Source organism: Camelus ferus, chromosome 3 (genome assembly GCF_009834535.1).
Source record: "Camelus ferus isolate YT-003-E chromosome 3, BCGSAC_Cfer_1.0, whole genome shotgun sequence".
NCBI lineage: Eukaryota > Metazoa > Chordata > Mammalia > Artiodactyla > Camelidae > Camelus > Camelus ferus.
The window spans coordinates 75,899,138-75,924,148 of NC_045698.1; the positions used below are offsets into that span (position 1 = coordinate 75,899,138).

At 37.2% G+C, this 25,011-nt stretch overlaps 1 protein-coding gene across 3 annotated transcripts; it reads left to right on the forward strand.

The window, feature by feature from the left end:
• The first annotated feature begins 705 nt into the window (after positions 1 to 705).
• On the forward strand, positions 706 to 23,995 carry SLC25A46 (solute carrier family 25 member 46). Of its 3 annotated transcripts, XM_032476484.1 has the most exons (9): positions 978 to 1,114; positions 2,238 to 2,327; positions 3,661 to 3,703; positions 4,528 to 4,585; positions 7,105 to 7,182; positions 7,655 to 7,755; positions 14,639 to 14,695; positions 15,911 to 15,968; positions 19,954 to 23,995. In XM_032476484.1, exons 5-9 carry the CDS (start codon positions 7,159 to 7,161, stop codon positions 20,530 to 20,532), a joined length of 819 nt encoding a protein of 272 aa, XP_032332375.1. In that variant the 5' UTR covers positions 978 to 1,114; positions 2,238 to 2,327; positions 3,661 to 3,703; positions 4,528 to 4,585; positions 7,105 to 7,158; the 3' UTR covers positions 20,533 to 23,995. The 3 variants fall into 3 exon arrangements, with proteins under 3 accessions (XP_032332374.1, XP_032332375.1, XP_032332376.1); XM_032476483.1 differs by lacking the exon at positions 2,238 to 2,327 and having other exon boundaries at positions 706 to 1,114; XM_032476485.1 differs by lacking the exons at positions 978 to 1,114; positions 2,238 to 2,327 and adding an exon at positions 1,264 to 1,355.
• The last annotated feature ends 1,016 nt before the right edge of the window (positions 23,996 to 25,011 follow it).

A 25,011-nucleotide genomic window follows, 5' to 3' on the forward strand; every position in this document is an offset into this window, starting at 1 on the left:
TTAAATTCCCTGCGCGATTTAGATGCACCGGGGAGGGGAGAAGCTACAGAAAACTATAGTTGTTCTGTGGCCTCAGAAAAGCAAAATGCTTAATTCCTAAATTCTGGAGAGTAGTTTATATTGGGGGAGATGCGGGAAGGAGGAAAAGGGTACAGGAGGGGAAGGGGAGGGTTTTCTCCTGCGACGTTTTTTCCGAACGCTTGCTCTAGCCGTCCAAAGTACTTCGGGTTCACTGGGCCGAACCAGATCTCTCGATAGATTTTACCCAAAAGGCTAAGTGCGGAAGGCAAAGGTAGATGTAACGTTAGGGACACGCCGAAACTCTAACCTCTAACAGCTCCTTCGCAGCAGGCGGGGTACTAGCCCAACGAGGGAATAAAAGACCTAGGTCTAGGGCCTTTGTGTGGGGCCAGGCACTTCTGGCCGAGATCTGATTTCTGGCGTCAGCTCCACCCCCGCGTTATCTCCGTCTAGGAAATACCTTTGTTCGACCTCCACCCATTCAGGCCACACCTCTCATACCAATTCCTTTACATCTCTTTGGTACTGTGCTCTACTAACCTCACACTTTTCCACCTCCTCCCTAAGGGCAACAGTTACAAGGGTTACTGCCGCGTCTCCCTAGCAACCGTGTCTCTAATGGCCGCCGGAAGAGCCTACGATCACGTGCCCAGTGGATTTCCGGGTTTGCAACGTGAGTTCCGGTTGTCAGAATTTCCCCAGACGCGGCGAGTGCCGAGGAAGAGCTGTGCGGCCCGAGGTCGCCGTGGCCCCAGTGGTGGTGGGCTCCGGGTGGGCTCGCTCCATCCTGCCCCGTCTGCGATGCATCCGCGGCGCCCCGACGGATTCGATGGCTTAGGCTATCGGGGTGGCTCCCGGGATGAGCAGGGCTTTGGTGGCGCTTTCCCTGCAAGGTCTTTCAGCTCCGCGTCGGACCTGAGCCACTGGGTGACCACTCCCCCAGACATCCCGGGTAGCCGCAATTTGCACTGGGGCGAGAAGAGCCCGCCCTACGGCGTGCCCGACACCTCCACCCTGCTCGAGGGGCCCGCGGAGGAACCCTTTCCCGGCAGCAGCGGCGGCGGCAGCAGCAGCGTGCCCGGCCAGAGCAGCGGTGAGGGACGTGGGGCGCGAGGGGAGGCCGGGCGGAGTGCTGCGGAAGCCGCGGGGTCCTGCAGACCCCGGAAGTCGCGCGGAGGGTCCCGCCTCCCGGCCTCTCGGCCTATCGCGCGCCACACCCTCTGCCCTCCTTTAGTCCTCTGCCTCTCCGGCGGGCCTCCTCCCTCTTCCTCACACGAATGTTCTCTCCGGGATCACCTCCAAAGACGACACCTGCCTTAGCTGTGGGCTGCGCGGTAGGAATTTGGGAGGGTGTTACATCCCATGACCTCAATCAAGAAAAAAGGAAATAGGATTGTTTACTGGGAATCATGGGAAAAAACACCTAACTGACCGGCAGCTCTATTTCCTTGATTTAAAATTAATCGATGGTGCCTTTGTGTTGTGGAAAGAGGCTTTTTTCCAGCATAGGTAGTCTTGCTCTTAAACCTGTCTCTACCACTCTTAAAAGCTGACTTTCTTGAAGTCTGTAATCTCTGTTTTCTCACCTTTAAGGTGTATATAAAAATAACTCAAGGTTTTATAAGTGTTAAATGAAATGAGGTGTGAGTGGTGCCTAGTACAGTAAGGAGTATAAAGTTGGCTAAAAATACTCCTTTCTTTCTTTCCATTTCCCATTTAATCCTAGTGGTTGTGTCTGTTTTCTAGATCCCCAAAGTATTCCTGTGTTTTCCCACCACCTGCTTTCCTTTTCCTGACCTAAACTCCACTTAAGAGTAAAAGACACTGGGACATTTTCAAGATAAGACTTTGGAATCGAGACAGTTATTTTCTGTAGGGTGTCAGAAGACCTGTGTTTTAACTGCGACACTGTGACCTAGGTGTTCTCAACATCTGTATTCATAAAATGGAAGTAATGACTGCCTCTTCTCACTCTCCTGAAATTGTTAGAATAATAGATTATATCGTTTAATATTATGTATATTCTAGACACAAATTTTATCCTCATTTCTTTGATTTTTGACTTGGAAGTACAATAATATTTATTTGATTTGGGTTACTGGGAGGAATAGACTTTCAATATCATCGAGTGAGGATAGATGGAGGAGGATCAGTGACTTAACTCAGTGTCACACAGTTTTTTTCACTCTGGCTAGTTTTGTTTTTTTTTTCTATAGGTCCCAGAAGGATTCCTGGAAAGTTATAAATTAAATAATTCAGAGTGCATGTACGGTTGCTACACACAGTTACCTTCTTAGGCAGTAAAGGTGATGTTTTTAATTTTTTCATAATCTATGCTTGGATGGTTACAATGAGGAGGAGCTCTTAATAACCAGGGTTATATGGGGGATTTTACAGCAGTTAAGAGGCTGGTGAATGTTAAGTTTTCAAGGAGGATGGAAGCGGAGGTTTACAATAGTAAACCTTATCTTCTGGAAAATGTCAGTGGTATATTCTGTTAATACTAGGAGATGGCTTGTACACACACAAAAAAAGGAAGAGCTGAAAGGAGGAAAGTATCTTAATTGGGCAAAAGAAGCCTCTATCTGGCTTATACATTTTTCAAGGCAAGGGTGAACCAAATGGTTTCTCCAGAGACTGTTTACATGGCCTTGTTCTGACTGTCAAGAAATAGTGAGGGCATTACTTCATTCAGAAGAGCAGAGATGAGACAGAGGGACTGGAGAAGAGAGGAGAGAGAGAAAAGAGGATGAGAAAAAGTACCCCTTGTGAATACTGTATTATAGCTGAAATTTAATGTCTAGTGTCCTGGAGTTGTGATATTTCACCATTATGATTTTGAGCTTTTTAGTCAAGGAGAAGAAAAAATGTTTCTGTTTTGACATATGCATAGCAATTTTTCCAGCTGTAAACTCTTCTAATAAGGCTAGAGATATGCCATCAGCAGTAGCACATTATGTACACAGTAGCCTACCACAGAGACCTAACTAAGCAGCTACTATTAAAGTATTTGGGGAGAAAAAGAAGAGAGCCTTATTTACCCATTTCGATTACCCTAAGTGCTCTTTCAATTTAGTAATTTTCTTCTTTTCTTTTTGCTTGCAACTATTGGCTTAACATAGATGATCTCCACCAGCAACAGTGAATGACTAATTTTACAACATGGGAGATAAAGGTGGTACAAGTATCAGTCAGAGCCTTCTCTAGAAAAAAATTGTATGGAAGTTGAAAACTGGGAGCCTTCAGATTCTACCTGCAAATGTGTTTGATTTGATCCTTGCAACATTTTAACACTTTTAAAAATAGTTGCCGATATCTTAAAATTGGAAGATACTATATAAAAATGAGACCATCTCTTTAGAAAAATCACAGCTTTGAAACACTGGGCTTACAGTCCCGTGTCGCAACAATGAACTGGAGCTGAAAAGCAACTGTACCTTTAGAAGGTCTACACCTTGCAGCTTGCCACAAGCCCTGATAGAACCCTTCACTCATTCAAATGGACTCCCTAGCCCCTATCAGAATGTGACTTTGGGACATGAAGTTTAAATGAGTATCATGTTAATAAAAGAAAATTTTTGTTATTTTTACAGTAAGTCTAAATACTGGTTATGAGTAATCTTATTCCTTCTATTTTAGAACAGTTGAATAGATTTGCTGGATTTGGTATTGGACTTGCAAGGTAATGTTTTATGAAAAAATTTTTAATTCACTCTCTTATTTAAAGTTTTTTCTTTAATTTCTATAATTTATAACATTCAGTGACTAGTATTGTTTCCTTTAGATGGATTCTTTGAAACAGTAGATTAAATATTGAAAAATACTTGGCAGAACAAAATTATTAAAATCTATAATTTGATTTTTCCCAGTAAGGATAAAGAATAGTCATTTAATTTTATAATCACTAAATCATTTTGTAAGGAATATTTTAAGAACTTGTATCTACCCAAAGAATAAAATAAAATACAATCTTGTCTTACCCTCCAAAAAAAGTAGTTGTGTATTGAAACTTTTTCCTGAACATTCAAACTATAACAAGATATTTAGCAACATAGCATCTAGGTTTCACTTACATGGTCATTAAAATCCCTATAACTTAAGTGCAAAGTATGTCAAAACCAAAATTTATAGAACGGAGTTCATGAAGGGCAGATGACTCTTCTGATAGGAATATTGTTTCAGACATCCTCTGAAAGAAGGGGAAAGGGGCATTTAAATTGTTTAGGAAATGAGTTTTCTATATCAGGCATGCAAGATGTAGTTTCATCTTTACACTGTACATATTATTATCTATTGTTTCCTTTGCTTACCAGTTTGCAAATCTGGCTTTAGTTTTTTTCATGTTGAATCTTGTTATTGGCAGAATGATTTGCAAACATGTCCAGACATTTGAAAAGCTATTTTTTGCTTTTAAGAATAATGCATGATTCTTGAAGAATAAATTCAGATACATACACATTGTAAATTAAATTAAATACGTTGTAAATATAAATTATTATTTTTTAGTCTTTTTACAGAAAATGTACTGGCCCATCCTTGCATTGTTCTACGCCGCCAATGTCAGGTAAATACACTTTCTATGATTTTCTAAAAAGTAATCCTAACCCTGATTTGAAGTACAGACCTCAGATAAGTGTCTGAAACCATGTAACCATTATTCCATGTGAAGTGTACCAAAATCTGTATCAGTTCTCAAATTTTTTTGGTTTTTGGAAGCCCTTAAGTCTTAAAAACTATTGAAGTCTCCAAAGAACTATTGTTTATATGGATTAAATCTGTCAGTATTTGCCACTTCAGAAACCAAAATTGGGAAATTTTTAATATGTTTCTTTAATTCATTAAAATAATAAACTCATTAGACACTAATGTAAATAATATTTTTATGAAAAATCTCTGTTACCTTTTTGAAAATATCTTTCATGTCTAGTATAATAGAAGACAGCCAGATTTTCACATCTGCTGTAGCCAGTCTGTTGCAACACATTGTTTTTGAAAGTAACAAGAAAGTCTGGCCTTAAATACATACCCATTTAAAGATGGGAGTATTTTATATCTTTTTCAGATAATTGGCAGATACTCTTCTTTGATACCACACCAAAACTCAATAAGTGATAATTTCTTAAAGGTTCTTTGCAATGTGAAATCTGAAACCACATCAATTAACTTTTTATACTCTGTTACATTAAAATCTATTGATCTATACTAAAAAAATGAAAAAAAAAAGAGGACAGTAATTAACTGATCTACAAAATAGAAACAGACTTACAGACATAGTAACAATCTTATGGTTATGGGGGGAAAGGGGTGGGAAGGGATAAATTTGGGAGTCTGAGATTTGCAAATGTTAACCACTATATATAAAAATAGATAAAAAACAAATTTCTCCTGTATAGCACAGGGAACTATATTCAATATCTTGAATGAAAAAGAATATGAAAGTGAATATATGTATATATATGTATGACTGGGACATTATGCTGTACACAAGAAATTGACACACTATAACTGACTATACTTACATTAAAAAAGAAAAGAAAAGAAAAAAAAATCTATTTATCTATACTGCATGTTGAATAGATTTTTTTTACCCATGCATGATTCTGTTATATCATGCATTGATTAATTGAAAAATATTTATTTACTGAGTTATATATAGATCTTCTAAATGTTATTTCATTTGATTTTATATTATCAAAAAATACCATCATTAAAACCACTACCAATCTCACCAGAAAAGTGCTTGAGTATTTCTAGGTTTTGGTTGGATATGTTTTCCAGAATTCTCATTTTTGCTTCTAAGCTCAAGTTTATCATTGGCAACAAATACTAATGTATTTTTTCAGTGAACAAGCCCACTTTGTTCATTATTTAAAAACATGTTTGTCCCAAGTGTGAATAACTATAGTCTGTTATTGTTTCCAGAAGAAATAGTGTTGCATGAAAAAAGTGGCTAGTTCAGCTTACAACCCCATCAGACAAGTTCTTTTCCTTATGATGCTATCTTCACTATGCAAATAAGAAAGATGATGTGTAGTCAAGAGTCAAGATTTTATAAAATTAATATATTTTACAGCTTCACCAAGGGCATTCTTTAGGGAAAGTGGCTTTTTCCTCTTTACAAGTGAGTCAGATGAAGAACAAAATAAGTACAAAAATGTGGTTTGGCACCACTGCCTTGATTCATGCTACAGAGTTAGCAATTTTACCCACCATTGCTTTTGCACTATTACTGAAAATGTCAGCACAGTGAAAAAGGCAAACGATGCCCTAGAATCAAGAAAATGATTTTGAACTTGTCGACCCCCTGAAAGGGTAATGAGGCCCTTGAAGGCCAGTGAGCCACACTGTGGCAGAAAGCTCCTATAACAGAACTTCTTAGAAAACTGAGTTAGAAAAGATACAAATGATTACAAATTATGCTGTTTATGTTTAGCACCAAAAAGTAAGCATATAGAAAGAAATAGCTATTTAAATAGCATGAACAGTGTATGCTCCCTAGAACAGTGATTTCAGACATACATTTTACATTGTAATCCAATGTATGCATTTATATGAGTAACTTAAAAAAACATTTTATGAAATAATACTTTCAGAATGTAGGACGCATTCTGATACTTTCTTCTTTATTATGGCACTTAATAAGTATTAGTTCTGACCCCCTTTACTGATTTCATAATTTACCAACTGTTTATAGCTTCTTATTGCTTGCCCTTGGGAGACACAAATTTGCTATTCCCTGAGTTCTTTGTGTTTCCTGTGTGTCGCATGAGCATTTTGCCACAGTGAATGTAATTCTACGGTTTAAGGAAACATAAATACCAAACCAGAAGGCCCTCTTTGTTGTCTGTTCTACATTACTGCGTATATTGTGCATTAGTCTTCACGGCTGCATTTGTATAACCAGACGTGCTGTACTACTAAGTTATTTAAAGCACTTCCAGGGTAATTTTGTTTATGTGTATTTTATGCTGACTTTCGAATTTAACTCTTGTTTATGCTATGACTCCACCTAATATCCTTCATGCCTTGTTATTCCTTGAGAAGACAATAACAGAATATAATCATGAAATATCTTTTTTACAGGTAAATTACCATGCTCGGCATTATCATCTCACTCCATTTACAGTCATCAATATTATGTACAGCTTCAACAAAACTCAGGTGAGAACTCACCTATACATTTTATTAAAGTTATTTATTTTATAATATAAATACCATTTGGCCTTAGTTGTAATTAAAGCAATAATAATTCTTTTTAATTTAGTTATTAAAAATATTGTAATAAACTATTTGTACTCTTGTCCTAAAACTTAACATGGTACCGACATCTTTTTGATGCCACTGAATAATCAGTAAATTCACACCTTTACCAAAATTAATTAAATATTAGGGATATTTAATCTATATTAGAAATACATAATTGGAGTGTTCATTTTGGCCTAAATGTAGACTACCTGTCAGATATTAAAATAATGATCGAAATTAGTTTAGTTGTGGTTCTCTGCTAAAATGTCCGTTAGACTAATGCCTTACTGGAAAATTTCAGTAAACATTCAATGTCAAGTTTTATTAAGACCTTTTTTGTGTTTCTTATTTAGGCATTAACAGAAATAACAAATTTTGTTCATTTTAGGGTCCAAGAGCCCTTTGGAAAGGAATGGGAAGTACATTTATTGTCCAGGGAGTCACACTTGGAGCAGAAGGAATAATCAGTGAATTCACACCTTTACCAAGGTACCTTTTTGGCATTTGCTCAATATTAGCTTCATATTAAAAATATGACAGAATATGATAATTTCTAACACTATCTTGATTTTGAAAACTTTTCTGAAGTAGCAACAGAGGAGGAGAGACAGAGAATGAAGTTAATTAATTATATCTTATTGAATTAGTGTGTGTTAAGACTATGCTTCCCAGTCTAGTGTCTTTGAGATATGTCTTTCTGCTCCTGCTTCTGTGTGTCAGCAGCTATCAGCTAGGGAACAAACATGAGTGTGTACGCGGTTCCTGTTCTTTAAGTGGCTAGTTTGGTGAAGGAGACACTAGTAAGCAAATTTTAGTACATTGTGATTAGTGCTATAATTAAACAAACCCATTTCTGAGTCCAAAGGACACTGTGTGGAGTTAGTTATTGACAGAGATTTCAAAAGAGAACTGAAATCTGAGTTAGATCTTGAATTATGAATAGGAATTAACTTGGAAGAGAACGCGAGCAGGTAGAGGTGACAGCATGCCCAAGTCTATGAAAGTTGGAAGGTCTGGGTTTGGAAGTGTCTTATGCTTGGAATACTGGGCAGTATTCAGTAGAACAGCACAGAAAGAGGCTGAGGTGCTAGACTGAAGCATGATTCTGCCTTTGTAAGTGACTTAAGCTTTATTGTCTATGGAGTTGGGAATTTAAGGGATCTTTTTTGTTTTTTGTTTTCCTTCAATATATGGGTTCTTTGATCAAGGATATACTCAAGTGACAGTGTTATTTTAAAAAAAAATGGACTGGTAGAGACAGAGACTTGTGAAGAACTGCTATAGTAATCTAGGCCAGGCTGAGAAGGCTCTGAACTACGGAACAGAACAGAAGAAAGGAGCTTGATAGACATTTCTGAAGTATAATTGATAATTGGTGATAGATTGGGAATGGGGTTACGGGAGATTTAATTATCAGCAGTGACAGATTTCTAGATTGGAACTGAGTTGGAGAATGCATACAAAAAGAGTAAGCTGGAGTGGGAAAGAAGGTAAGGAATGCAACTTTCAATAAACAAAGTTTGAGATTCTTGTGAGACATGTAGGGGGACATGTCTAGTAACTGGTTGGAACCTGCTTCAGAGTCTTGGAGAAAATTTGAAGCTGGAGGCATAGCTCTGAATGTTGTGGCACAAAAGTAGCAGTTGAAGAATGAGGATGGATGAATTTCTCTAAGGAGAAAGTGTAGACTCAATGACAGAGAGTGGACCAAGGACAGAATCCTGGGCAGTGTTTGAGTGCACATGAGAGTGTGTGTGCTTGGTAGGAGAGGCAGTTGAGGAGAGTGGTAAGAGATGTTCACAAAACAAATTGAAATAGCAGTCAGCTATAGGACAGTAGTGTCCTAGAAGCCAGGAGAAGAGAATTAGAATTGTAGATTCTTTTGGACAAGAGGGTAGATAAATAGGGGATATTTGCTGCTGGACCTGTTTTCTCTCTGAAACAGGATATGAGTTCATTAGGTGAAAGAAGGATAAGACTGGGGTCAAAGCAGAAAAGTATGAGAACAACAGTAGACGTTTGGGACAGTCACAACTGTGCATAACAGAAGGGGAACCTTACAAAGAAAGTATGAAAAGAATGTGAATAGATAAGGTTGGAGATCATAAATTTGTTTAGGTGCTAATTGGCAGGACTTTGTGATTTCCTGTATCAACAAGAAATCCCAGGGATGGAGTTAAAGACTTTGAATGGTTTGTTAATCCATAATTGGCCCCGGGGGGGTAAATTTTTGGGGTTGACAAGGAAGCGAGGTAGTTGAAGGTGCAGCCAGTAGTGTCTCCATCTTGGGATTCAGTCTTTGTAGGGAAGGAAAGGCAGAATAGACTAATATCCAGCTTTTTGCCGGTGTGATTGATTTCAAAGGACTGCATAGCCTTGAAATTCCTTTAACATAGCTTTGCTAAATGTTACAAACAAAACAAAAAACATTCAGTCTGCTAAAAGTTTCCCCTCTCATACTTAAAAAATCTGAATTTCTGCCCTTGGCTAACTTTATTCACCCCATTGCTTTTTATATCACAGGATAAAGTCAAAAGATAGTATTTGTCATCAAATGTTCTTGAAGTTCTCGCACAAACACAAAATTCTATAAAAATTTAACAAAATTCAGGAATTTCTATATAGAAGTGTAAAGAATTCTGTATTTGCAGTCAGAACACTATAGGTCCTGGTCAAACCACTTTTTAGTTGTGGGACCTTAGGCAAGTAACATCATTTCTCTAAAGCAGAGATGAAGTAGTAACTTTAACTTCAGGTTGAAGGAAAGGGATAAGAGAAATGGGAATGGGAAAGCACAGAATTTTATTAAATTTTACTATCTCACTTTCTTACCCTATAGACATACAGACATCTCTCTCATACCTCAAAGGGTGTGTATTATCTCTTGGTCGTTTTTCATCTTATTAAAGAAGACGCAAAAGGTTATCTTTCTTGTATTCTCTTTGGATGAATTCTGGCAATAAAGCTTACTTATTAATTCACTGATTTATTTACCTGATGTTTCCTGAGTACTTACTATGTGCTAAGTCCTGTGCTGGAAATCAGGTATACAATGAGGAGAAGCAGTAAAAGGTACCTGTGGCCATGAAGCTTAGGATCTAATGTAAGGAACATACATTAAGGAAAATACTTCCTCTAATGAGTAAATAATTACAAGTTGAGATTTGTTCTGTAAAGTAAAAGAATATGGTTCTCATGAGAGTATTAGAGGGTTAGGAATAATGTCACTAACAAAATGACACATAAGTTGAGATCTGAATGGCGATCAGGAGACACAGGCCACTTTGGGCAAAGACAGTTGTAGGGGGGTTTGCAGGGGGCAACATGGATTGCTCAGGGAAAGCTCATATGGCTGGAGCGCAGAGCAGGATGGAGAGCAGTGAAAAAGTAAGATCCTGTCTCTGCTTGGCCTTGTAGGTCACTTTAAGAATATTGAAGAGTCAATGACATGATCAGATTTATGTTTTTAAAGGGTCATTGTCACTAGAGGTGAAAAGATTGCAGGAAGACCAAGTACATAAAAGGATATGTGTTCATAAGCTGTAATCTAAGTGATCTTTTGGGATAGATGTAAATGGATAATTTTGAGATATATTTAGGTAAAATTGGTGGAACTTGGTGATGGATTAGGGGTGGTGAGTGATAGGCAAGGAGGCGTCAAGGGTGACTTTTAGGATTTTGGCTTATGTAACTGGATGTCATAGGAAGCCATTCTCTGAAGTACAGTGTAAACATTTTTTTAAATTCTAACCTCCTTGGGCAGGTTTGACCTCTCTCGGGGGAAAACATAGGCACAGCAGACAAGGCAGGAAAGCAGTAACCCAGAGCCCTTCACAGAAGTTAACTCCATGAGGAGGACGGGCTCGAGGACCTCCTAGACAGAGGGTCTCCGGTTGCTCGGTGACCACTAGGTGCAACAGGTGAGGCAGTGTGGGCTCGCTAGTGCTTAGCGTTCTTATATTGATTACGGTCACATCTGCGGGAAACAGCAAGTCTGTAGTGCTTACTAGGTCACCAAGCTTATACTTTCTCAGTAGTATTAAAAAAACATGTATGTAACCTAGGATCATCATCTGCGACCTCTTTATCTGCTGCCCAGACCCCTCCCAAATCCTTCCCCAAACCTGCCCCCGGGCAGAGTAAGGTGGACTTTGTGTTGCTCAACCCTGAAGTACCCTTTCTTTTCATGCAGTATTTCTCATATCGTTAACACAAGGAGCACCTCTAACCAAGGCTTCCTGTGTCATTCAGTCCCTCACAGAACCCATCTGGCTGAACTCCAACTTAGTTTGACTCCTCTTACATTTGTAGCTGTACCAGTATAAACATTTTACTGTTTTCTCCTCATGTTGTCTGTTTTTCCTGATGCCTCCTCTGAATTCACTGACTTTAAACACATTCTATTTCAAATGCAGTGAAATCTTTCTCCAATTCAATAGACTTCCTTTCTGATGAACAGTTCTCAATTAGCGAACACTAAAAGAGTCTAAGAGTAGGAAAGATAAATCCTAAGTTTGGTTTTGGACCAGTTCCTTTTTAGGTACTTTGTCACATCCAGGTGGAAATGTCAGTTGACAGATGATATATAAGGGTGATACAGAGGGAAGTCTAAACTGAAGATAGTAGATTTGGGAAGTCCTGAAGCATCATCTTGGATGAGATTACTTAGAGAAGGAGTATCACATACAAAGTAAGACAAGAAAAGGGCTTGAGGAACTCCAGAATAAGTTTCTGGGTTAAGAAAAAATGCCTCTGCAAAGGAGTCAGAAGTAGAGACCAGAGGAGAGCAAACCCGGACACGTGTGGGCCAGTGGAGTACAGGGGCAGGAGCGCTGCAGCGGGAGGGAGGAACACGCGTGCCTGATGGCTGCTGAAAGGCCAGATTAGGTACAGACCCAGAAACGTCCATTGGATTTAGTGACATGGAGGTCATGGAAACCAGGAGAAGAGTTGTTTTGGTAGAATAAGAGGGAAGAAGCCAATCTGGAGTGGGTTCAGAGGTGAGTGGGATGTTAGGACACAGAAATAGCAAGTTTAGAAAGTTGGCTGTGAAAAGGAGCTGGAATATGAGGTGTTTCGGTTAGGTTGAGGGAAGATTTTTCTTTTTTAAGAGGGAGGCTATTTGAGCATGGGAAAATAAGAGGCACTGGAAAGTGAAGACTGCATAAAGAGTTACTTAAAAATTCTGTTGCTTCTATATATTGATTATACATGTGAATATGTGTTAGTCTGTCAAATGGAAAACTATAAAAAGCAAGTCGCTTCTCTTAATTTTGTTGCCCATTTGAAGGGCAGCTTTAGCTTGTAAAAATAGTGAATTAAATATATTTACATATTTTGGCATTGTAATGAAATATAAAAGAAGTTTAATCGCAAGAAGGTTTTTACACTACCCTCTTTCCTGAACCATTTATATGTGCTAATTTAAATTTCTAGAGTTGTGGCCCATTTTGTAAAGGAGTAGAGAGCAGGTACAAGGAAAAGTGTCTTAGGCTTTTTTAATACTTAATTTTAAATTTCTTTTTTCACTCTTTTTACCCTAATAATCATAATGATCTTAAGAATTGGCAGTAGTAATCAGTATTGAAAGGAGAGTTGGTCCAGTCCTTACAGAACCACAGGTCACAGACCGATCTCTCCGTAATGTTAACAACAGTTTCAAAATTAATGCCATGATAACCTGTGGTAACCCTTTCTGAGGCCATAGTAATTAGAATAATAGCAGTGCCAGATGACTTACAAACCATTTAGCATATTTTGTTTTATAATAATAAAGTCACTGTCAGTAAGTTAGGTGGCTTAATTTTTCATCTGGATCATTAAATGTTATTCCAGCTATATTTTTCTGTAGTTGTGTTCAGGCCTAATATAGTATTCTGGTATTAATTTAATCAGGATGACCCAGAACACTCTCAAAAGGTCTTATAAATCTGAGGTGATTGTTCTGTTGGCTGAAAGTTTCTCTGCAGACTTTTCAGTCTCCTAGAAACATGTAGAAAAGTTCACATACCACCCATGCTCTAAGTGTACTGAATTTCCTTTTCGAACACTTACATTATTAGTGATTCATTTTCTTCACCTTTTTAATATAAAATATATTTATTCCTTTACCTCTTCATGCTTGTCATATTTACTCATTTCAAATAGAAAATGTTTTTCTCGGGTACCTGCCGTGGCCGTGGTACAGTGGGCGCCAGTGTCATCGGGGAGCTGGTGGCAGCCGGTCTCCCCTTGATTGCACACTCCTTCTCCTTTTCTCTGTTACTCCGCCTTTCTCCTTCCCCTCTCTTCCATGCCCTCTGTCTGCCCTTTCATTTTTTTCTGCATCCTTACTTTCCCTTTTCCTCTCCATTTTCTTTTCTCCTTTTCGACTTTCCTCTTCGTATAACTGTCTCCCTTTTTGTCCTTCATTCAGCTTGCCTCTCTTCTTTTTCTTCTCTTTTTATGGTTTCCAGAAGTCATCTAAATAGCAGAAAGCTCACAGTCCTAGACCTTGGCTCCTGACCTGGCATTTTCCCTGTCTCCTTTGACATATCTCTCTGATCTTTTTGACCTTCACTTTTCTCATAAGTAAAAGAAATACAACAATACGTGCTCTGCGTATCTCCCAGGATTCCTTCCTGTATCAAGTGAGATGAGAGGCAGGCAGGTTGAGTACAGAGTCATAGAGACCAGGGTTTAGACCCATTTCCACCACTAACTAGTTGCATGGCTTTGGGTAAGTTATGAACCTCTCTGAGCCTATTTCCTTATCTATGAAAAGGGGTAATGGGGTCATTGTGAGGGTTAGAAGTAATTCATGCAAAGCACTTTGCACAATGCCTGGCATACGGTAGGACCTCAAAAAGATAACAGAATCTAATAAAGGTTACAGAAGTAATGTCATCATAATAAGTAAAAGCACTTTGGAAATCAGGTGCTACACAAATGTGTATGTCATTCTGCATTACAGTTACTTAATTTTGTTCTGTTTTTTTTTTTAATTCTCATTCTTACATACATTTTAAAACTTTTTTCTTCCTTTATCCTGTTTTTTTTTTTCTCTTTCCCTTTCCCATCCATTCTGTTTTCCTCAGTCTGTCATTTTTGCATCTCCTCCTCTAATGTCTCATGTTCATTGTTACAATCAGTTGTAACTCTTCCTCCCCTATCAGCCCCATCTGTCAGCTCATACAGAAGACCTTGATATTTTTTCTTTTCATCCCATTAAAATTGTTCGGTGGGTGTCCCGAAAGAAAAATGTTCACCATTAGAATGTATTTCTCCTGCAGATTAAAAAAATATTTTTTAATTGGTTACCTTTTTGAAACTTGGGCTAATTCAAGATGTTTTAAATAACATGGCTTTTGTTTTATTTAAATTTATTTTTTAGGGAGATTTCACATAAATGGAATCCTAAACAAATAGGAGAACACCTTCTACTGAAATCGTAAGTATCAAAAGCAGCATTTATATTGAAATTTTCCATCAGTTTTCATAGTGTTAGAAATGAAAAAAATCTTATTAAATAAATGTACTGAAGGAAAGTAGAGCAATGAAATATTTGTGGGACTAGAACTTCACAAGAAAAGTAACAAAGAGTTAAGGAATAAAATCCTGAAATGTATATTATCTTTTAAATAATCTTTCTAATTTGAAAGGCTGAAATCACAACCTGATTTTTCAAAGGTCTTCAACTTGTTGAACCCAAATTGCCAGGAAAATTATGATTATTATGCTATTATTTTATTAGTAAGCAGACATACATACAAATTTATCTGTATGGTGATGAGCAAACTCAAAACCTTAGTGTCATTACAGTGTAGTCTTAAAGGCACGTAGTGACATTACAACACTGACCATTTTTGTAGATTAGAATTTTACTCTTCACTTTTTAATTTTTTTTGAAGATTGTGAATTGGAAACCCCCCAGCTTGCTGGCTCCCTCTGTGGGACATTCCAGCACATTATAACTTAGTGATGTTCCATTCACCTTGAAAACCACTACTTGCCAGGACCTGGCCCATAGGGTTAGGTAAGTCCCACCTTGATATTATTTTAAATAACTATATTTTGCAGGCTTGCAAAGTTGTAATATTACTATGTCTAAATAGTGACAATAGGAAGCAACTTTGCAAAGCTGTACAATATTGTTTTTTAATAATAAAAGGGGACTTCACTCACCATTGGAAACTGGCCTAGCTCTGCTGGGTGGGAAATCTGGGAATGGATAATGGTAATAGATAGGACAATAGAACAGTAGACTTGTTCAGAGATCACTGAAAAGGAGAGCAATGGAACGGATCCCTCTTCCTAATTTTACGTATCAGATTTATAGGCTATATTAGCTATACGCAGGTAGATGCCCAAACATGAATCATAGACAAGCCTACATTTTACTGGTTTAAAATAAAATTATTTTCTTTGCAGGCTGTCCCTGTGTTACTATTAATACTTAATTTTTCATCTTTAATTGTTGAGTTAATAAGCATCTTATGTTACAGGTCTCTGATGTATCTTTAGGCTATAGGTATTAATAGTTAAAAACCTTAAAAATATTATTTATACTTGAATATAAATTATGTTGATATTAAAGTAGATATTTTAAAAGTTAGTGTAAGCATCTTGTTTCAGTATACTGATAAGTTTGTTTTAATTTCTACAGACTAACTTATATAGTGGCAATGCCTTTTTATTCAGCAAGTCTAATTGAAACAGTACAGGTGAGCTATTTTTTATTGTCATTTTTTAATTAAAACTGTTTTAGAATATCCAATATATTGCATATGTCTGATAGAGTAACAAAAATTTAACACAGCATCCTTTTAAACTTTTCATCTCGCAGATACCACATATATATCAAAGATTGTATACCAGGCACATTGCTGGTATGTCTTATTTCCTTTGCAAATTTACTTCACACTTCTACTTTCCATTCTTTTTATCCCTTACATAGGCTGTTATATTCTTCATTTAGAAATCTCAGAACCCAATCTATGACTTGCTCTGAATACAAAAAATCTATGGGGATTTTTTTCAACTTTTTAAGACCCTCATATAACTCAAATGATTATGGCTTATAGGACAGTAAATTACTAATTACCTGAGTATAAAACATGATGGATAATAATCCTAACAGTGAGAAGGTAGTCTCCATAGGTAGTTTACTAACAGCGTTCTTTTTAAATACTCCTTTTAAGGAACATTTGATTTTATGCTGTGTTAAGTGTACAAAGCTAAAGCAATCTCCCACTGGCATTTTAAATTGTTTTACTATTTCTAACCACATGGTGGCGCTTCGAGTATACTGAATTAAGACACTTTCTCCCCTCACCATTCCAATATTTAAACCTGTGAGATAGTTTAACTTTACCTATACACAAAATCCAGCTAGTTGTCTCCCACCTGTCTTATGTCTTCAACATCAGATCCTCTAGCATATTTTTATCTTCATTGTGTATGAGCTTCCTCTGTCTACAAAAACCTCACTGGATCAGCCTTTCCTCTTCTAATTACTCTTTTCCACTTAATTGCTTTTCTGGCCCCAACATTGATTTTTTTATGTATTTATTTTTTAGAATTATTAACTGAAGTTAATGTCTTGTGACCCAAATATTCTTCCCTATCTCCTTGCATTTGGCAATGTGAAATGATATAATCTTTAGATGGGGCTGCAGTTTACATACCACTCTGTGAGATAGTCTGATTTTACAGAAAAGGAAAAAAACTAGCAGGAAGTTTGTTATTTAAGGGAAAAAAAAAAAAAACCTAAACAGCATGTTTTATGGGGGGAAGCAAGTTTTAGCTTTAGACAGACCCATATCAGAATCACATTTCTCTACTTAAATCTGTGACTTTAAGCAGATGTCTTATTCTTTCTAAGTTTTCTCATCCAAAAAATGGTCTTAACTGAATTATAAAAATTAAATGAGTCATTTATGTAAAGTGCCCAGCTCACTCTCTGTTAGTTGTTTGTTTGTTTTAAAAACTCAGTATCCACCCCGAGTGGATAATTTTTTCCTGCTTCAGGTTCCACCTACTAGCTGCCTCCTTCTTACTCCATTTGTCTGATTTTCTAGTACTTTTTTTTTTCCTTCTTCAATTTTACTCTCTTGAACATCTTCCTTTTCTTTTAATAATCTCTTTACCATCTCTTCTCCTGTGCTCCAAAGGCACAGTCCTTGACCCTCTATGTTTTTTATCCCATATTAACTATCCTGGAGAACTCATTTACTCTCATGACTCCTTTTAACTCTAATCTTTATATGAATTTTAAAAATTAGGAAAGTCTTGATTTTTGTATTTCTTTCATCCTTCATAACCAGTCAGTCATCATGCCTTCTCAGTTCTAACTTAAGTGAGTATGAGATCATCTGCCTCTCCCACTGAGAGGCCATCATTCTCATCCCTTCTTGTTATATTAGCACATTAGCTTCTTTCTTCCAGCTTCAGTGTTTTTTGCCCAACTGGGGAGCTCAGAAGTCTTTGAGAACAGTCTTTCCCTTGAGAAATACACATTCATACATAGATCTAAAGAACACCTCCTGAAGCCTTTAAGTCTGAACTTCCTAGTGATCTGCCATCTTCACCAAAAGTCCTCGTTCTAGCCCCTGCATTGTAAAGTCCATTCTGCATTCTCGTGCAAGATTAGCGTCCCTAAGTTGCAAGGCTTATATCCTTCTGCAGATTAAGGATCCATATTCCCTAAGATCAATTTCAGACTTCTCAGTGTAGTATTAAATCAGGATTTTTATTGCCTTTACCTTTTCAGCTAATCTTCCTTAACTGCTAATCTTAAAAAATTATTTTAAAAGTTTTAAATTTTAAAATGTATTGAGTGCTAACCTATATCAGGCACTGTTGTAGACCCTGGGGATACCACACCAAACAAAAATACTCTGCCCTCATAGCACTTATATTCCTTCAGGGAAGACAGATATAAACAAGATAAATATAAAGTATACTTCATGATGCTAAGTGCTAGAGAGAACAAAAGTAAAACAAGGAAATTAAATAAGATGTAGGGAGGATCAGTTACTATTTTTTTTTAAGATCAAGAAAGTCCACACTGAGAAGTAAAGGGCATTTGAGGAAAGATCTGAACATAAGAACTACATCAATATTTGGGAGAAGAACATTCTAAGCAGAGAGAAAGGAAGTGCAGAGGCCCTGAGGTGGGATTGTACCTTATGTGTTTGAAGAGCAAAAAGGAGGCTGATATAGCTGAAACTGACTAAGCAAGGGAGAAACAGAGGAAATGAAGTCTGAGAGGTTAGAGGAGAGGAGATCCTACAAGACATTGAAGATCATTGTAATAATTTGGCCTTTACTTTGAGGGAGATGGAAAGTCTCTGTGGGTTTGAGCAGCAGTGATCTAACTTATGTCTTTATTAGGATCTCTTTTGGCTGCTGTATTAAAAATAGACTAGAGTGGCAAGGGGGCCAGAGGTCAGTGAATGAATTAGGTAACGTGAGTTCATTTTAGTCTTGTGGCTTTAAATATACTCTATGTACTGAAAACCCTCCAGCTCAGACCTTTTCTTTGTAGTCTAGAATGTAAACTCCACTTAACATTTCTGAACTCTTGATCTTCTCGCCCCAAATTGCTACCCTAGCAGCACTGCCCAACTCAGAAACAGCACTGCTGCTCCTCCACTTCCTCTGGCCAACAGCCTTGAGGTCATCCTTGACCTCTCTCTTTTATACTCCCAACCCAATCCACAAGTAATTCCTGTTGGCTGTAATTTTAGGATATATGCACAGCTGAAGCATTTTATTTTCATTGCTACCTGCTAGTCCAGTCCACTTTTGTATCTTTTCTGGAGTGTGTAATAACTTTTTTAACTGGTTTCTTAGCGTCTGCTTTTATCCTTCTCTGCACAACAGTCAGTGTGATATAAATTATATCTTGTCCATCTCACACTTAAAACCAACTGGCTGTTCCCATCTGACTAGAGGCCAGAGTCTGCACAGTGGCGTGGTCTGGCCCCTGACCACCTTTCTAACTTCGTTTTATGCTCTTCTCTTCAGTCATTGCTGCAGCCAAATTGGCCTCTTAGCTGTTCCTTTTCTGCCTGTCCATGACTCTATAACCCGTATCAAACTTAATTATGTATATCCCCAGAATTGTAAAGAGGTAGAGATGCTGCAGGTGATAATGACTGACATTTACTGAGTGCCTTCTGGGTACCAGGCCTTTTTGCATTTAGTGCCCCCAGCAACTCTGGCCATAAAAGGTAGGTAGTATTAATCCTGTTTCCATAGAATGGTAAACTGACACTTAGAAGGAGTCAGCTAACCTCCCTTGGTCACAGAACCAAGGCAAGTGCATGACAGAGGCAGGGTTTAAACACACGCTTAAGAGCTCTCAGCACTGTGCTGCCTCTTTAGTGCCATGTGGTTACTGCTTTTCAAAATGAGTTCTCAGGAGCTTCTTGAGGGTGAGGAAACCAGGGAGGTCCCCTCCACATTCTTCCGCTGTTTCCCTTCCCCAATAAGAATAGGTCCCAGCTTCACTGCTACCTGTTTTGTGAAGTTTTATTTAAAAAAAATGATCTAATGCCGGGATACCATTCGAAGTTTGCCAACCATTGACGTTTTTCCGCTCTAGTCAGTCTATTAGGATTTAAAAGGGACCTAAAAAGAATCCTCCTTTGGGGCAGAATAAGCAAACGTTAACCTTTCCTTGTCTCATCACCTTCATTTCAGAGTGAGATAATTCGAGACAATGCTGGAATTCTGGAATGCGTTAAAGAAGGGATTGGGAGAGTGATAGGCATGGGAGTGCCTCACAGCAAGCGGCTGCTCCCGCTGCTTTCCCTGGTCTTCCCGACGGTGCTGCACGGGGTTCTTCATTACATCATCAGCTCCATCATTCAGAAGATTGTCCTGCTAGTTCTAAAGAGAAAGGCTTACAATAGCCATCTAGCTGAGAGCACCAGCCCGGTGCAGAGTATGTTGGATGCTTATTTTCCAGAGCTTATTGCTAACTTTGCTGCCAGTCTTTGCTCTGATGTGATACTTTACCCACTGGAAACAGTTTTGCACCGCCTTCACATACAAGGAACACGCACAATAATTGACAATACAGACCTTGGCTATGAAGTGCTTCCAATTAATACACAGTATGAAGGAATGAGAGACTGTATCAATACCATAAGGCAGGAGGAAGGAATGCTTGGCTTTTATAAAGGGTTTGGTGCTGTTGTAATACAGTACACGCTGCACGCAGCTGTTTTACAGATTACCAAAATTATTTACTCTACACTTCTTCAAAATAGTGTTTGAAATTTAGACTCCTGGTTAGTCTAAAAGACATCGTCTGGATACTTCATTACGAAATTATGAAGGATATGAGTGAAATACTGGGGGTGGGAAATGGTTTAGAAAGTAAAACTGGTAGCCCACACTCATTATATTGACTCTTCACTTTTTAAAAAAGGCATAGGTATATATTTTGGATTCCAAGTATTCCAAATTTGAAAACAATAAAAATAACACTCATGAATTAAATTCTGGCTAGTGTAGCCCTCATGCTGAACTAAAAATGATGTTGGGAAGAAGCAAAAATTTGTCAGCAAACTGAAAACAAAAGTTCACACAGATGAATTTATTTCATCTGACTTTAATATTTATTACATGTTTATTTTGCCTTCTAGATTGATACTGGTATGCCATTCCTAATATAGCGTGTAGTGGCAGGTCATAGTTTACCTTTAAGCAAATAAATTATGTTATCAGTGATAAAGACAAGAAGGGTTAGATTTGGCAGTCTGTAAGCAGGAACTGAGAGTTTTAAATTGCATTGTCCCTGAATAACTTTAATGGCTGTACATTTATTATATAAAGCCACTTATATGCATACATATAACTTGGAATTTCCTTCATCCCTACAAATTTTCCACTCTTAGATCAGGTTACTGCATAAAATGAAGTCATGTACCTTCTGCTTCAATATCAGGATCAAACATGAAAAGCCAAGGTACCCAAATGATTTAAGGCAAACAGCATATTTGTCCATATCCAAACCCGCCGTTTCAGTGCCAGCAACTTAAAATTCATCATAGGTTTATAAAGTTTGATTTGCTTACCTAGTTTTATGAATCATCAGGCTTTTAGAGCCACTCTTAACAGAGATAGAATGCAAAATAATCATGGCAACTATTCCTGTTTCCACATTTACAAACTGTATATTAAAGGGAATGTCACTTGCCTTTCATTTTTGAATGACTTGTCTTAGAGGAGACACGATTAAAATTCACCTGGGAATTTGTGCCTCTTGCCTTCCGTATAGTCATCGTTGAATAATGGCTTCAATTTTTACTTTCTTGTAGTTTTTGTTTATAGTTTAATTCTCGTAACTAGATACACGTAAAGGAAAAAGCAGGATTATCCTTATCACCTTTTATTTAAATTTGCTTGGATGCATCCTGAAGAAAAATAGAAACCTTAAAGGAAGTTTGTCCTTTCTTTTTATGGATGAGAAAAAGAAGTACGTTTCAAGAAGTAATAAGCAAAAAAGTTGTTAATCACTTTAATAAAAAAAAAATTCTATCTGTTCCTGAATTGAAGTTGGTGGGTGAGACTCTGTATAGTGAAATGATACGCATTTGACTGATCCATCATTAAACGTTTTGAAGTTTCATTTCCTTACATGAGTCATCACTTTTACTAGGAAGCATTTAGCACGCTGAAGTACAGTGACTTTGCACTGATGTTGTCCAACCTAGATTGCATACAAATGGAGATCAGTTTCACTTGCTAAATGTCAGTGAGATGGTTACTTTTTGTGATTAATAATATTGGAACCAAAAAATGATATCCAAAAAGCATAAAACAGTATATATGTACCAACTCTCTATACTGTCTAGTGTGTTTTTTTTTAATTACTAAAACACCTAAGTTTTCCATTTTTAAATTCCACCAAGAGGTGAAGAATAAAATCAAATGTTATATTTTACAGTTATTCTTTCAGACTATGGTTTACTTTGTCCAATTTATGACATTTGAATTGTTTTCATTTCTTTTTTAATTACTAAGTAAATTTTTAGATATTTATATGTCCAACTTCCTAAAAGCGTTTCATTTTTATTATAATCAAAGAAGATGGTTTCAGACCAGAGTAAACTTCTGAAAATTTCTAGAACAGAATTTGAATGGGATCAAGTATCTACTAGTGAAAATCTGTGGGGTCCTTTATCCAGCTAAAAATTAGATATTTCAGGATGATTTGATAGAACATAAGTTGCCATGAAGATTCAGTGATACAAATCTGTCTCAATATGGAATCATTACAAGACTGACAGGCTGAACCATACAAGTAGGTTGGTCTTATTTTCTGTCTCTTTGGAGAAAGAATACAAATTAATGTTAAAACTAAAATGGAAATGCGGCAAGTAAAACACTAATTTTTTAGTGCCATTCAAAATGAGTTGAAATACTAAAAATCCTTAAAATTCAAGCACTTAAATGCTAGCCAAATATGTTACCACTGAATTTAGAAAGCAGTAAGTGAAACAAACATTGGCATACTCTTTCCCTTTTTAAAATTGCTCTATTTCCTTAGCATATCGGTGCCAAAATCAAATATCCATGGGCTACATTTCCTAAGATAATAATAGTTCCAAATATTTTTAATTCATTATGATTAATAGTATCATGAATAAGATTCTATTAAAATGTTCTCCAGTACCCATAACCCTCTTACATAAGCCAGATTTTGGCCATAGAGCTGAAGTATAATGTGCTTGCCTTACATTATAGGGCTTCTTGAGTCAGATAGTCTGAAAGCAAAGGAATTAAAAACTGAAACGCCTGGTAAATGTTAATTTACTATATTAAGTGAATTTATGAATTGATATACTAAATCATGTTTATAAATCTCCCTTGAGACACTCTTCTCTATTTTATGGTTTCTTGAAAAATAATCTCTAGGTTTAAACAATTAAAGCCTCCAAACTCCAGCACTAGATGTTGTAAAGATGAAATAGAACAAACTAATTTCAAAATGACTATGGATTGTGGGGTTTGATAACTTAGCCGGTGTTCTCAGAAAGAAAACTGGAGAGGTGAGAGGTCTTGCTCACTTTTGCACATGTGCCTGACCACTCACGGCTTTCCTTGCAGCACTGGCTTTGTTACAACTGCACAAAGCATTCACTTTACTGACTGGACAAAAATGCTTCAGTATTTCTGTACATTCATATATCTGCTCACAAAATACAACACACTGCTTTGATACTTGGTTTTTCAACTGAGATTGTGGAGGATGTTTGCCCCCAGTTTGCTTACTCCATCTTCTGGAACACAAAAGACTACTCTGCCAGTTCTTGAAAAGATAGCCAGATGTGAATTAATTATTTTCAATAATATATAAGCAAATAAAACCCCCTTGGTAACAATTCACATTGCACTAGAATTTAAGTGATACTTAACTTTGGCATTTCTGCTTTCCCTTCTCTTTCAATTTCAATATATTTCTCTCTTCTCCCTTTCCCTTTCCCCCTCTTATGTAAACTGGATATACAATATCTTTCTCTTGAGTCATTAAGTATCATTGATATGCTACCAAGTTGTATAATAGAGTAACAAAAACTTGTGATTTGACAATGAATCTTAAACAATTACCTCAGCTAGAAGAGGTGTTTTGTCTGTATGTGTTTTTTTTTTAAGTTGTTTTGTCTCACTGGTATTTTAAATGTTTTCAGTAAATGTGTAATACAAAAAGGTTCAATAAATTGTTGAAGTAAAATCAGTATTTTTTTCTTAAGCTAGAAAACTACTCGGGCTGGTGGTGTAGGGGTTCAGAATATACCACCCCCCAAATATGCCATGTTGGCATATTGATTATTTTGAATTAAAGGTGCTTGAGAAACAGCTGGTACAGAAAGACACTCTGACCCTCTTTTGTTCCCGTAAAAGCAGGCAATAAATCTCCCCTGTGACGGGGACCATCCCTGTACCAGAAGAGGGAGTTTAGGGCTGATGAGTCCATAAATAAACCTTGTCACTTCTTCACCACTACCCCAACCACAAACCCCTCTGCCTGTCAATTCTTCATAAATTTACTGTCTCTTTGTATAAAAGATATAAAAGCTTCCAGCTCTGGTCACTACTTTTGAGTCTCATTTTATGGGGCTCCCATACATACAAAACTAAATTTTTCTCCTGTTACTCTGTCTCATGTCAATTAAGTAATTAGATCAGCCAAAGAGCCTAGAAAGGAAGAGAACATTTTTCTACACCTACAATGGAAAAGAAAAGTTACATTTTTGTAGGTAGAAATGAAGCTCAAGAAAAATGTATGTGTTAAACTTTTTTGCCCATCATTTTAAAAATCCTTCTGAGGTAACTGTGATGTGACTCACAAAACAAGTAACATATTTCCTTATATAAGGTTTCCTGTATATTGTCTCTGGTAAAAGTCTTACAAGTCCCATATTTGATCCTCACAAAAGTCCTCAGGTATCTTTTGAGTAGTGCTGTTTAGGGAGGAAATAGATACAGGTAGTGGTGGACACTGTAAGATGATCAGAAAAACCCGCAGCCACTGAGGGCTAAGAATTACAATTGGGACTTGCAAGAAACTGCCTAAAGACTGGTAAGAAAAGCCAGGGAGATGGTTTCTTTGGAAAGTTAGGGCATTCAAAAGTGGTCATATATACCGGGGAAATTAGAAAGCCACTCATGCCCAGGACAGGGCGCGTGCTCAAAAGAGAACTGAAAAGACCCTAAACTTTCACTAGCGGATGATCTGTAAACCCAGTG